The sequence below is a fragment of the Camarhynchus parvulus genome, chromosome Z, assembly GCF_901933205.1.
Source record: "Camarhynchus parvulus chromosome Z, STF_HiC, whole genome shotgun sequence".
NCBI classification, from domain to species: Eukaryota; Metazoa; Chordata; class Aves; order Passeriformes; family Thraupidae; genus Camarhynchus; species Camarhynchus parvulus.
In genome coordinates, this window is record NC_044601.1 from 11,350,410 (window position 1) to 11,365,068 (window position 14,659).

A 14,659-nucleotide genomic window follows, 5' to 3' on the forward strand; every position below is an offset into this window, starting at 1 on the left:
TAGTCAAGCTGTCACAGGCCTGAATTGTTTAAGGATGTGTTTGAGGGGCTTCTTCGTGGAACCAGTGTGGCGAATACAGACGTGAAGCTTATTAGGCCTTCTGGATCTTGAGGCTATATTATTGTGGCTTGGGTGTGTCTGTGCTGCCCTCGCCAGTGTCCAGTTTTCAAAGGTTTTCCATTTGCTGAAGTATCTTGTTTCCACAGTGCTTCATGTATTAGGGAATTGATTGAATACTAAATAGGTGAGTGTTTCCCATAATGCTTGGGTGCATATAGTGTTTAAGAATTTAACTCCAGGTATCCCCAGAGTATGAAGACTTCTGTTCCTTTTTGCATATAACTTGAATTATGATAACATGATTTTTACCTTTATTTCAATTGGGAAAATAGCATTGTTTCTATTTTTGTATATTAAAAATATGTCTGTTTTAGAAGCTTACATACTTCTATTTTTCTTCATGCTTCTTTTACTGTAAATTAAAGGGTGAAAATGAAGCTGTATTGTGTCAAGGAGATGTATTGAGCAAAGAGGAACAGGAACAGCAAGAAGTGCCTCAGGTGCTCTCTATTTCTGAAGCCTTTTTGTCTGAACAAAGCAGGTGAGGTTTGAGTTTGGCAAAATAGCATTTGAAACACTTTCGTCTGTGCATAATGAGATACCTTTGCAAATGTTAATTCTTTTGTTCCTTGTCTTTTGTCTTTCCACAGTATTTCATTTTCAGTGCCTACAAACAGCTTTTTCCAGTGTTTTCAGAGCACATTTTTTGCCTCCACTCTTTGTTATTATTTGTCTGGTACATGCTTGATCTGTATGAGCTCATAGGTCTTCCTGACCAAGATTTTTTATTACTTGGTCTGTATTTGCTTAAGTAGCAATCACATATGTAAGGTTTGTTGTAAGATATGTAACATTCAAATTTTGCGAAATGTCAGAGAGTTGACTCTCATTTGTCCATCCATATGTTCTTCTATTTTACTGCCACTGTTGTTGAAATAAGATCTTAAGTGTGTGTTAGACTGCTGATACTTTCATGCTGGTATGGGTAGCAACACGACTTGTTTTTTATGTTAAAAATGCCTTGACAAAGACATTTTGTTATTTCTTCTTCAAGGTTAGCCGCAAATGAGAGATGTATTTGAAAATATAATTTTATTTATCTTAAACAAAGCAGTCTGGTAGTCTCTTGTGTAAGTGTTAATTCAAAATGTAAGTGCAGAAGTGCTTTTTTTCTCTCCCAGCCACAGTCAAATGTGTATTTTCTTTAAATTTGTTTGTTTTGCTTTAAATTCATCAGTACTGAAAAACTTACCTCCCAAGAAGGCAAGCTGAGTGCTCTGAAACCAGGACGACTTGTAAGGATTGAGTCTCCAAGACCAAACCTAGAAAGAACATACAGCAAAAAAGGATCTCCAGTAGTACAAAAACTTACTGCCCCAGATGAGGAAATGAATCATGGAGAGAATCTGCGTGTGACAGAAGAATCTGAAAACCTTCTCTCCTCAAAAGTGAGATTCTATTTCTGACTACACTTACTGATTCTTGATTCCACACTAGCTTTTTTTAAGGCATCTAAATAAGCTGTTGTAAATATATAAATTAATTTCAGCCGAATAAGAATTCCTGTTCAGTATTTGTATGCTATTACAGGGTTTTCCAAAATCCTGCTAGTGGCACATTGATAAGATATACAAAGACTTCACTTGGATTTTGACATTTCAGTCATATTCACGATACATGAATAGTTACCTGCATGCTGTATTCTGTTGCTGGGTTTCTCCAAGCTCCTTGGTTGCTTTTCATGAAGGACTATATTGGTTTTAGTATGTCTTTTATTAGCTAAATGTCTTCCTAGAGGAACAAGGAGCAGTGATGGTACCATAAACTACTTGGAAGTTTTTAAATGAAGTTTCATCTCAGGTTAGCAACTTGATCATAATTTGCAATACTTTATTTTACAGGTGATATATTTTGTTATAATAATAAATAAAATATTTTTATATACTTTGCTAATATTGTTGGGCTTTTTTTTCTCAAATCAAAGGATGACATGGAAGTATTGTTGCTTGTGGGAAATTTGGCCGAGAATGACAATCTAGACATAAATTCAAGAAGCATGACATCAGAAACGCTTTGTTCTTCTAAAAAATCACCAAATTATAACAGCAAAAGACTGCAAGAAGAATGTCTATCTACAGATGCTATAGGAGGCATTCAGGATACCACAGAAAGGTAAAGTTATCTCTTTTCAAAGTAAAAAATCTTTAAAACTTTCATTTTCAGCTAGGGTAGAGTTTATTTTTTTCTTATTAGCGGGTACAGTGCTGCATTTTGGATTCAATATGAGAATAACATTGATAACACACTGACATTTTAGTTGTTGTTGAGCAGTGCTTACCCTGAGTTGAGGACTTTTCAGTGTCTCATGGTCTGCCAGTGAGCAGGTGCATAAGCAGTTGAGAGGTAACACAGCCAGAACAGTTGGTGTGACCTGGCCAAAAGGATATTCCATACCATGGAACATCATGCTCACTCCATAAAGTGGAGGGACCTGGCCAGGAGATGCTGAACACTTCTTGGGGATGGACTGGGTGTCAGTCAGCAAGCAGTGAGAAGTTGTGCATCACTTGTTTCCTTGTGTTTTATTTCCCTCTGTCTGTGTCTGCCTCTCCTTTTCGTTATTTTATATTTTACTTTGTTTTGATTATTAAACTGTCCATATCTAAACCCGGAAGGTTTACCTTTTCTGTCCAGTTCTCTCCTCCCTGTGGTTTGGGGACTGACTGACTGCATGGCACTTACTTGTCAGCTGTGGTTAAGCTGCAACAGTACTTTAAACATTTTGTGCATTTGTTGAGTTGTTTTTATACAGCGCTTGCTTCTGGAGCTGTACTAGTTGTTATCTATTATGTGCTGTGCAAGTCACTAGGTGGCGTTCTTACGTAATAGAACAGTTTTTAAAAGGATTAAGGGAGTTTTTTCCAAGGCTATTTTTCTTTTTAGAAGGTACTTCATGGGTGAGAGTAGAAGCAAGTAATCAGGGTTTAGTTGTCTGAATTTCTCCCTAATAAATTCTTGGGGTACAGTGCACCATGAATGTGGACCAAAGACTGAGCAATGCCATTTGCACTCCCTTATAATTGAGAACTGACAAGAAGACAGCAAGCTCACTTTATTTCTGTAAGATATATTCTGAGTCTCTTCAATTTTTCTTTCCAATAGTGGAACTTCCTGTGATGATGCTTATAATCTATGTGCAGTATGAGGCAGATTGTGCCACTCCCGTGCAACAGCTCTGGGTTATGTTATAAGCCACGTTTTGCTCAGTCTTAACTTACACAGAGCAGTCAAAAATCTATTTTAAAATAGGCCCTCACAGTGAAAGAGGATTTCCTGGTGCTCAGAAGGAACCTCCTGTCTTGCAGTGTTTGCCCATTGTCTCTGGGCACTGGGCACCCCTGGAAAGAGCCTGGATCTGTCCTGTTTGTGGCCTCCCTTGGGTTTTTTGTGGAACTGCTGAAGAGGGATCTCTTCAGATCCTTCAGAGAAGGCTCCCTCTGAGCTTTCTCTCCAGGTTGAACAGTTCCTGCTCCTTCAGCTTTTTGTCACAGGAGAGATGCTTCCAGCCGTTTACCGTCAGTGTGACCCTTTGAGGGGCTGTCTCCAGTGCCTCCAGGTCTCTCCTACCAGGGAGCCCTGAACTGGTCAGTCCTCCAGGTGTGGCTTCATCAGTGCTGAACAAGGGGCAAGGATCACCTCCCTTGGCCTGCTGGCAACACTTCTCCTGCTGCAGCCCAGGTCACCATTCACTGTTTGTGCAGCCACAGCACTTCTCCTGCTTCATGTTTAACTCAGAGACCACCAGGACAGCCAGGCTCTTTTCTGCAAAGCTGCTTTCCACCACAGTGGCTTGCAGCATGCACTGGTGCCTCGGGTTGCTCATCCCCTTGTGCAGGACTCTGCATCTCCCCGTGCTGAACTTCCTGAGGTTCCCGTAGCCCACTTCTCCAGACTCTCCAGGTCCCTCTGGAGGCCAATATAACCTTTGGATGTCTCTGCCCTTGGGAAGCAATTCCTTCTAGATTTGCCTAATCTGTAAACTTGCTGAGGTTACACTCTGCTCCATCATCCAGATTATTTTGTGGAGATACTGAGCAGGAGTTGATACAGTATTAACCCATGAGGTACAGTGTTGATTGTTGGTCTCCAACCGGACTTTGTGTCACTGATCACAAACCTCAGAACCTGACAACTCAATCAGTTTTTAATGTACTTCCAGTCCATACTTCATGAGTTCAGTTATCAGCATGTTACAAGAGACAGTGTTCAACAGTGTTAACAAGGCTTGCTGGAGTCCAGGCACACACTGTTTACTGCTCTCCCTTTATTTATTGAGCCAGTCATTTCATTGAAAGGTGTTATCAAGTTGATTAAGCATAACTTCCCCGTTACTAATCCACGCTAACTACTCCAAGTTAGGTTGTTTTTCATGTGTCTGGAAGTAGTTTCCAGATTCAGTTGTTCCATCGCCTTCCCAGGGGCTCAGATGAGGCTGACTAAATTGTATTCTTCTGGATTACTCTAAGTCCCTTTTTGTCAAGCCATGAGTTTAGAAGGCCAAGATTTCTCTCTTACCAATCTGAACTTGTTTGAACAGATGTAAGAATTGTATCCTTTTTGAAAGCAGTAGAGCCTTGAGCACTGGAATTAGTGGATATAGGGTTCCTATGGCTGCTTAATTTTGGAGACCTGTGTTGGTATAGCTGACACTTTCCAGTCTACCTGACCTAAAGTTCTTTCCTAAAATCTTTCCCAAAACTAATCAGGTCTGCTACTGCAGACAAATTATCTCCCTTATGCAGTGGTTTTTTTCTTCTTTTATGGTTTTTTTACATGTAGCCAACTAGGCAAATAAAAATTCAGAACACAAGTTCATTTCTAGCTAGAAGTACTAAATATCTGATAGTAAGCCAAACTTATAGAGTGTACTTTGTAGTTCTTCAGAAGTAAAAGTTAAAACATATTTTTTTAGGTCCAATGATAAATTAAGTTCTGGAGAGGGAAGTGAACAGAGAGGAAGGGAACCCCATTGGAACCTGAGGCCAGACCTAATGAGACTTACTAGGAAAAGAGATTATCCTGAAGAGTGTGAAAACAGAGAAGAGGACAGTACTGAGAGAAATGAAGAGTTTTTGGTGTTATTAAAAACAAGTGTATCAGAGGTAAGTGCTTGTCATGTATTTTGAGTCAGTTACATATCAATCCTTTTGCCCAAGTTCTTAAAAAGATAGGTGGCACAGAAATCCAGTATGTGGCTGGAAAATGTTAATGTGATTATTTGATTTTTTTAAAAAAATCACCATTGAAAACTATACTGAATGAATGGAATTAGAATTTAAAACCTGTGGAAATACCTAATATACACTGTTGTCTTAAGTTTGATGGTTTATATGATCAGAAATTTGCATTATAATAAATATGTGCTAACACTGTTGAAAAATAATTTACTGTTTGTTATTCATTGAACAACTGAAATTAAGGTAGTTACCTAACTTCAGATACCACCTAAAATCTGTGTTAGTATACTTAGAAATTAAAATGAGTGTGAACAAAGTTCAGACCTTCTTAAATTTGCTCAGCAGGCCTAACTTAGCCCAGACTAGTTCCATCTCTGTCTAATGCTGGATAACTGGGTCAAGTTTATCTAGTGTTCCTTATTTTTCATATGTATGACTAAAGCTTCTAGTTAGCATATTCTTTTAGCCAAGTATCCATAGTTGACAGAACTGTGGTTGCTGATGTTTGTCTGTGTATATGTTGAATAATATTCAAATGCTTTTTTATCAAGTATGATCGTTTTTAGTTCCTACCTTGTTCCCAAGGCAGAAAAAAAAATAGTTCCTGCAAATTGTTCTTTAAATTGATAGGTAATTTTAGAAAATTATTTATCTTTCCAGCTTCTAAAGGGTTGTTGCTCTTGATAAATTGAGCATGGTGTTGGTCTATTAACTACCAGCTGCACTGCGAAGTCAAGTATCATAGATAATATCAGTTAATGACACCTCTGCTCTAGAACCCAAAATTAAAGACAACAAGGAAGAATATCCTAAGTTATCAGAGATGACAGCTAGGCACATTCTCAAGATCCTCAAACTAAGTTCTTTAAGTCACCAAAACCAGTTACAAATGTTTGGCACTTAATATGGTAATAATAATCTCCTCTGTTCAGGAAAACTCCAGTAGTACAGTGGAAGCTGGATCCTTCTCAGAAGCTACAAGGAAACACAGTTTTGCAGAGAATGTTGAAGAAACATCTCGTAAGAGAATCAGGCAGGACATTGCACTCCAGTCTCCAGGGATATCGTCAGAGAGTGAGACACACATAGAGCAAGATAATGATTCTCAGCTTTCTACCTCACAAGAAAAGCATCCAGGCAGTCTCACAAGGTAAAACAGCTGTTTTGCTTTATAAACCAAACTCAGTTGATTGATAATTATTTGCCATAGTTCTGCCATGTGTAATGTGAGTGCATGCAGCATGTCAGTTTTTGTGTCTTCCATCTGAACTTAGCAGATGTGTGCAGATGCTCCTTTGTCTTACTCTGCCTGTATTCTCATAAAATGAACACAGCCAATACTCTCACCAATCTATCCCATGGTTTTAACAGAAATTCCTGATTTTATAGGGGAGGACGTGAGAATACCCATTTTTGGGGGCACAGGATTGTGGGATTAACCTAAAGAGAAACTTTGTGCCAGTAGTATCCTCTGCTACCATTTGCTTCCACTCTTCACCAATTTACTAAGGAGGATGTTTTGGGGGGAAAGTTTGTCATTGCTTTTGGCACTCAGAGTGGTTGTGCCTGTGATTTTAAAGAAGGAAACTGTAGGTAACTGATCATTGAAGAGAATGCTGTCTGAGAAACCAAAGCAGATAAGTAGTTATCACCAAACAGTTTCAGTTTATGAACAATAGTCTGATCAATTAAAGTATCATAGTTGGGGGCTTCTAGTCTAGCTTTAGCAAAAGACAACTGGAACTGTTCCTATGACTTAAAAAGTATGTGCCTTCCACATCCCTCAAAATTAAAATGATTTCATACTTTTCTAATAAATGAATTGTGTTTCCTGCAAGTTTAATTGTGAACATTTCTAGCATTTTGAAACTGCATAACACATATTTGCAATAAGTACCTTATGTACACAGGAAGAAGTTAAATTTCTGATTAAATGCTTATTTGTCACTAATAAGTTAAGAAGTCAATAATTTGCATTGTTGGTCACAAAGATAACTTATTTTTTTCAATGGAGTTTATTTTGATTTGTAGTATCCCTCTCTTTGGAAAGTCTTGGATTTCATTGTTTTTATTCTGTACTTTAGAAGGCAGTTCAGGAGATCATCAAAACAGACAACACTGCCAGAACATGTTTTGGAGGCAAAAACTGCTACTTCTTCTGCCTCTGAATGTGAGGCTGATTGCAGTGAGAAGGGGAGTCAAACACAAGAAGCTAAACTGAGTGTTACCAGAGACAAAAGTTTGAAAACTACACAGAGAAGAAAATCTGGGAAGGAACCCAGAAGTTCAAAGATAACCTTTGTCACCCTCCGGGCTTCTCAAGAGGAGGAGGAGGATGAGGAGGCAGATGAATTTGAACTTGATGATGAAGATGAATGCTTTCCATCAGAGGAAGTAAACAAGGCTCCAGTGTTTGTTCCTATAGGTCTTAGATCTCCAAAACCAATTCCTATGCAGATACAGGAAACTGTGGAGGAGGTATTGTGTAGCTGGATTCTATATATGTAATTTTGTTCCGATTGTTTAAAAAGATTTTATTCTAATTGTATCTCTGGGTATTTGGGTTTTATCAGAGTTCAATTTAAGAATGGCGTTGAGAGTAGCAGGGATGTTACTTGGCACATACACTTGGTTTTGAACTTAATACAGCCTTGGCCTGAAATCCAGTTATGTAATTATGTTTACAAACTGTATATAGGTCTGCAGGGAACTCACCAGTTTGTTTATTGGGATTGAATATAGGCCCAGACTCAATGCTCGTCCATGAGTTTTGAGGCCCAAGATGGATCAAATGGAGCACTTCCGTTTCATATTTGAATGTTAGGAAATGAGGGTATGAGGAAAATGTTTTTGTATGTCATGTCCCCCTTGCCAAGAAACTTTTAACTGTCAGGTAGGCTGACCTGACCAGACACACACATCTGCTTGCTTACTCCCTTTTCTTGTGGGACAAGGAGAAATTAGGAGGGCAAAAGATTTCTCTGTTGATATGAAGACAGTTACATACATTAAGGAAAAGCTGCATGTAAATGAAAAACAAAATAAGGAATTTGTTTGCTGCTTTCCATTGTCAGATTACTTCCTGGGAATCAGGGCCTCAGTCTATGAAAGAGTAACTTTGGAAGACAAATGCCCTAACCACAAATGGCTTCATCTTCTCCCTCCTTTCCCTAGGCTTTTATTGCTGAGCGTGTCATGATATGATACAGAATTTCCTTTTGATCAACTTGGGTCAGCTGTACTAGCTCTGTGCTCTCCTGACCTCTTGCTTACCCCTGGCCTCCTTGCTGGATTAAATAATAAAAAAGCATTGCTGTTGTGCAGGAATAGCAGAAACACTGGTGTGTTACCAACCATGTTGTAGTTAAAAATCCAAAAGACAGCATTATGTGGGCTGGTGTGAAGAAAATTAACTTCATCCCAGTCATGGTCAGTACGATCTTCATCCTTTATTTCATACCATTTCTATGGTCTTACACCATCCAGTAGAAGACATTTTTCTATTATTTTCCCTGTCATTGCTACTTTCCATTCACTTCAGTGCTTTTTGCTTTCTAGTGCTTTTTTTCCATACCACTACTGCTAGTCCTCTTCTTCTCTTTGCCCACTGAAATCCTGCTTTTTCTCCTGAATGAATCACACGGTTTCTTTCTCCAGATGAAACAGCAGAATAATTTAAAGCTCAGTCAAAACACAAAGGGATTTCTAGAATGATAATTGGCAGCAAAGTTGCCATATGGAAACTTTTGCTGAATCCTTGATTTCAGAGATCTAGAGTATATGTAATGTGTGGGGATTACAATCAAGTTGCTTGGTTTAATGCTTAGGAGACATGAGTACTAGTGAGGAATGTGGTTAGAGACCCAAGGACCTAGTTGTTGTAAAATTTAAATAGGTCAGTTGAAAGTCTGTAAAGTGCAAGCCTTTGAGAGCAACCCAGATTGAGCAGTGTTTTCTGTAAGAACTTCCCTGGAAATATCATAAACTTTCTGTCAAATTTCAAGTCCTCATTTCTGAAAACGTCAAATGTCTGAAGTTCTCAGTGAAAATACATTGCTGAGGAAGAAAAAAAATAGGTGAAATGGTGAGTGGGTCTGTTTCTATGTGTCTGCATATTGATTCCCTGTCTTGCTTTGGAAATAAATCTGTACTGTTTTTCCATCCTGAAGACTTAAAAAGCAGAAAAAGAGTAAAAAATAAGAAAACCCATTTGAGGTAAACAGTCACTATAAAAGATCTCAGCTGCATAACTTAGTTCAGTGGAGGAGTGAGTGACTAGAAACAAGGCCTTAGGTTGTCTGATGCTTCCACTTAGCTACAGGTAGCAGTATCTGTTCTGCCTTCTGTTCATACCACTGCTTCCTTCTGAAATCAGAAGGTGAGATTTTTGCAAAGGATTTCTCTAGATGTTGAACATCTGTTAAATATGTGAGGTTTATAAAAATTTGCATTTGACAGATTTTCTTTTGCATCTGATAAACTGAAATACTTGCAAAATTACTTTTACAGCTGGAATTATCTGTGAATATCCCAGATGTGCAGGTGGCTACTGATGCTGAAAGTCTTACTTGTGCTTCTATCCAACCAGTAGTACAGAGGGAAGGAGAAAGCACCTCAACAAGTGTAAGAATGTCTTTTGTTTCATTGGTCATACAAAGCTATTTCAGCAGTTTCTCAGTTTCTTGTTGTCGTGTCTGAATGTAACTGTGTAGCTTTTTAGACTGGTAGCTGTAACATCCAGATGTGAGGCACACCTGTGGGAAAACTGTGTTAGTAAATATTGTTAGCCTTAAAACCAGGGTAACTTGTGGGCATAGAATTTACATGTAACCATTAAATAAAAATTATGGGGTCATTTTATATAGAACTTTGATATTGTTTTTCTTTGTATTTAAGGAAACAATCATACATGAAAATCCTGATGTGGACAAAGGTAGATATGAAACAATCTTGCTTATGTATTTCATGTTACCTTGCTACTGATATACACATTTCCCCCTTTCTTAAAATATGTTTCCAAAGGCGCCACCATCTTGGCCGAGAGGCTCAGCTGTGTCCTGCAGTGGGTCAGCTGGAACTGGCTGTGTCCAGGGCAGGCCCGTGCTGCCAACACCTTGCCACCTGTATCCAGTACACCCTTAAAAGCAGTCATGTTGCTGCTCAGTGTTTTAATAGTAGTTTGAATTTGCTGGATGAGAATGGCTACTTGCTTACAAGCATTTTGATTCTTAAATAGGGTCAATTTAAAAAATACATACTTCACTGTATTGGTGGTAGTGTCAAATACTTTTTGAATATGGGTAAGTGGGTTTCTAGTTCATGTGGTTGTGACTTTTAATGTCTGTGAACAACTTCACAGGAATTAACGATGGAAGCACTGAAGCTGCTATGACTTTACTTGCCATGGGTGATCCAAATTTCCAGTTAAAAACAAGCACTGAAGGTATGATCTGATTTATGGGACAAAGCCTTGCTTTTATGCTTTCTGGGTGCACCTAAGGAGGCATGGAGCAGTGGCTGCAAAGCTCTTCCGCATGCTGCTGCATAGCAGGAGGTCAAAGAGTCTTTTATGATTTTAGTCCTGTTGCATTGTAACGCGTAGTGAGTCTAGCCAATGCAGGTTGGCTGGAAACAGGCAGGCACCCTGCTGAATACTGCCAATGGTATCACTGCTAGAAAGTTGTTTCTGTGACCTTTAGGATGCACATGTTTAAATTGATCTGGACACATAAACTGGACAAAAGAAAGGGATCAAGCTTAAATGACTGTAACTTTCAGTGATCTTTTCAGACCTTTAGTGTGAAGCATAGCCTTTTTATCCTAACTAGCTACAACCTGAAATTACCGAGGTTTGTTACAGATTTTGTGTAGCATTTATTATCTGCTTTCATTTGCTGAATGTTACTTTTTGTGTTCTTACTACAAAAGGTGCTCTCTTAGGACTGTGTTTATCTGGGATTTCAGTCTGTGTCTTTGGAGAATACAAACTTCATTAAACAAGGCTTGAAGTTATATAGCTTTATATACATGCCAAACCTGAGTGTTTTAAATGAAATTTTCCTTTCTATTTATTGTTATAACCAGAACAGACACATATGTTACCTGCTCAAGATGACTTGGACACGGCTCATAGCCTTGTAAATCATGCCTACTTCAAAGAAAATAGAACTTCTAGTCAGTATTCGCTTGCTTCAGACACTTCTGTCAAGGAATTGCTGCCTTCTGAGGATGGAAACAACATCAATGTAGAGCATCAAATCACTGGCACAAGAATAGGGGTAGAAGAATATTCAGAGATGGATGCTACTGATACCAGGTTAAATTACTACTTCATTTTCTTTAGTGAGAGAGGTCCTCTGGCACTGCTTACTTTTACTAGGTTCTTTCTGGCATTTTTATCAATTTGCAAGCAGTCTTGCTGAAGTAAAGGTTTCTCAGTTAATGTAATTTAGTATGTAATCTGCAAAAACTCCTCTCATCTCTTTCTTACTACTTTCGTGAAGTGTTTGTATGTAGTTTTGGGTATCTACAACTGTTTTTTCTCTCATGAAATTAGGTTTACTCAGGGAAGAGGGGGAGGAAAAAATATGCAAACTAATTATGTACTGGATCACTCTTAATTATCAAGCTCTTTCTTGCAAAGTTCTCTACAGCTAATCAGACCAGGGCAAATTGCTTAATTGTCACTATGCTGTGGGGGTGTAGATCAAAGATTTAGAGCAAAGGGATGGCAAGAAACCAGGTGATCTTCCATCATTATGGTTTTAATGAATGATCATTAATAATTTTTGCATTTGTGAATTACGAGACAGCTTAGTGGGCCACTTTCCCAGAGAAACATCTGCTGATGATCCTGGTTTATTTGAAAAACTGTTTAACTTGTTGACTGCTTGAACAAAGTATGAGATTATGCTCTTTGAAAAATCTTAATCCAAGATAATTTACTTTGCATCCAGTTTAATTATATTATCAAACCAGAACTTAGTACCATGTCATATGTATTAGATTTCTGATCTTCTCCTGCTATTTAAACATTTCAATTTTTTTTTTTTTTAAATTCCTTTACATTAGAAACATACTAGTTTGCAGCATACCTGTCTGTTTCAATTCACAGATGATTTTTATTTTTTTTATCTTGCCGGGTAGTTTTCTGTCTTCTCTGCCAGTTGCAGCCTGCATTTCAGGTCTTCATTGTCTGATCTACCCCATATCTCTTATATCGTCTCTTCACTAACTGTCAAAAATCAGGAACTCTATTGATGACATCTTTCCTTTCACTTGTAGTGGTAGCTCTTTGCCTGTGGTGAATAGTATGGGACTGACAGAAGGTGGACACCTGGAGCCTGAGCCAACCTCTGCAATGTTGAGGTCCAATGAAAACATAATGCGGGAGATACTTGATGCAAATGTACTTGTGGAACAACTAGAGCAAATTCAAACTGGTAAGCGTGTTTTTTATCCTAGGGCTCTGAAAATGGTTATTCAATAGATTCACATCTGTTCATGAAATGAAACAAAGCTGAAAGTTTTCACTTTCCATTCACATTTACAGGTGAAACATCGCCATTGTAAGATAGGGTACCCGTTTGTGATATCGTTTTATACATGAGAATACCTTTCAGTATGAAATTAAATGAAATTTGAATAGCAGGTTTTTTCTGCAGGTATTAAAATACCTGGAAGGCACTTAAATTACTGGACTGCCAATTATAGAAATGCAGTCAAATACACTGTACTTTTTTCTATTATTACTGTCTTTTCCTTCCATTAAAAGTAGAAGAGGAGATAATAACTGGCTTTCTATTCTTAAAGCAGTTGCAAAAAAGGTAATCTTCCAACTTTTAATTGTCTTCATGCCACTGGCAAAATAGGAAAGGCAAGATGAGATATGTGTATATGCCTTATTTATGTAAGACACAATTATTCATGTGCACATTCGTGTATATGTGTCTGTATAAACATACTACAAAACTTTAATTCATACAAGATTATATGTAAAAAGTAATACAAATATATATAAATACCCGCAGACTGAAAAGACAATATTTTAATTTTTGTTCTTATAAAACTTAGATCCTACGGCCCTGAGGGGTAATGCAGAAATGCAGAAGGTGGAACCAGAACCAATCAGACAAACTGCAGGTGATTCTTCAGTTCTTCGTGACTTTGCATCTGGAAGTTTGGAGCTTAACAAGCAAGTAGACAAAACAGAGAGGTAAGAAGACTCATCATTTAATGCTGACTTTATTCCTACTGTCTCTTAAAATATGCAGCTGAAGTTCAGGTGTAGTATGTGACTGTAATGGAAAAAGTGTGCTCACAGACACTGTGTATGTGTTTCTACAGATAGTGTACAGTTTAGACTTCAGGTTTTTCTCCCTTACATGTTGTGGAACAGCTTTTGGAGATAGAACATTAACTTTTGTTTGCTCTTTTAGAACTTAGTAATTACCTTGCTGCTTAACTGTCTTTCATGAAACTGCAAGGAAATGTTAATAAGTTGATTAATTTAGAAATGTTAATGAGCTTATAAGGTTTCCTGCTTGGTTGTGCTTTCAGTAGGAGTGTCTCCGTTAGTGAAGTTACAGAGGCCTTTCCATAAAATTCTTTCTGTAGATTTGTTCAAAAATTATGCATTCTGTTTAGTACAATGATGTAGTCTTTAAACAGCAGCTTTGTTTCCATGTAATTAGGTGTTATATTAAATACATTGTAACACAGAATTTAGCATTTGCACAGGGTATCTTCATCTGGTTTCAAATTAACTAGATATATACCTTGCAGAACAGAAAAGCAGATAAGAGATGCTTGTGGAAATTCAGGAGATTTAAGACATCTAACTGCATCACCAAAACCTGAAAAATCACACCTGGGACTAGAAGATTGTCCAAATCCAAGTTCTGTGGATGAACTGTCTGAGCAGAGTCCTTGTCCTCTTGAGCACCATATATGTACAGTCAGCTTTACTCAGGTAAAGAACAAGAATTAATTACAGTCCAGGAGTGCCCAGATTTTGAAATTCTGTAAAGAAAGAGGTTTTCAGTGCAAATATACTCACCAGTTCTAAACACTTGGTACTTCAGTGGTAAATGAAACTTGCTTTTTCACAGGGGCATATCCGAACAATCTTTCAGACAAACTTAATCTTTGCAAACTCTTGTTTAGAACGTTTCAGTAATACGTAACACACATTAGCAAAATTGGAAGGAATTTTTAAGAAGTCTTGATGGAAGAAGTTATCTAAGATTCTTGTATCCATTCAGTGTGACCGACCTCTTACTATTATATTTGTTTACATTACAATGAAGTTAAAATGTTACTGCTTGGATGGAGCAAAGCAAACTGCATTCTTCGTTATGTTC

At 37.9% G+C, this 14,659-nt stretch overlaps 1 protein-coding gene across 3 annotated transcripts in view; it reads left to right on the forward strand.

Moving 5' to 3' along the window:
• BDP1 (B double prime 1, subunit of RNA polymerase III transcription initiation factor IIIB) overlaps positions 1-14,659 on the forward strand; it is a 52,584-nt gene that overhangs the window by 26,072 nt on the left and 11,853 nt on the right. For all 3 annotated transcript variants that reach the window (XM_030968316.1, XM_030968315.1, XM_030968314.1), the window contains exons 23-35: positions 486-601; positions 1,298-1,508; positions 2,045-2,232; positions 5,033-5,222; positions 6,230-6,447; positions 7,382-7,775; positions 9,807-9,920; positions 10,194-10,230; positions 10,657-10,740; positions 11,382-11,613; positions 12,582-12,739; positions 13,371-13,512; positions 14,082-14,268. In XM_030968316.1, coding sequence (XP_030824176.1) covers positions 486-601; positions 1,298-1,508; positions 2,045-2,232; positions 5,033-5,222; positions 6,230-6,447; positions 7,382-7,775; positions 9,807-9,920; positions 10,194-10,230; positions 10,657-10,740; positions 11,382-11,613; positions 12,582-12,739; positions 13,371-13,512; positions 14,082-14,268 — 2,271 coding nt within the window. The remainder of the gene's footprint in view (positions 1-485; positions 602-1,297; positions 1,509-2,044; positions 2,233-5,032; positions 5,223-6,229; positions 6,448-7,381; positions 7,776-9,806; positions 9,921-10,193; positions 10,231-10,656; positions 10,741-11,381; positions 11,614-12,581; positions 12,740-13,370; positions 13,513-14,081; positions 14,269-14,659) is intronic.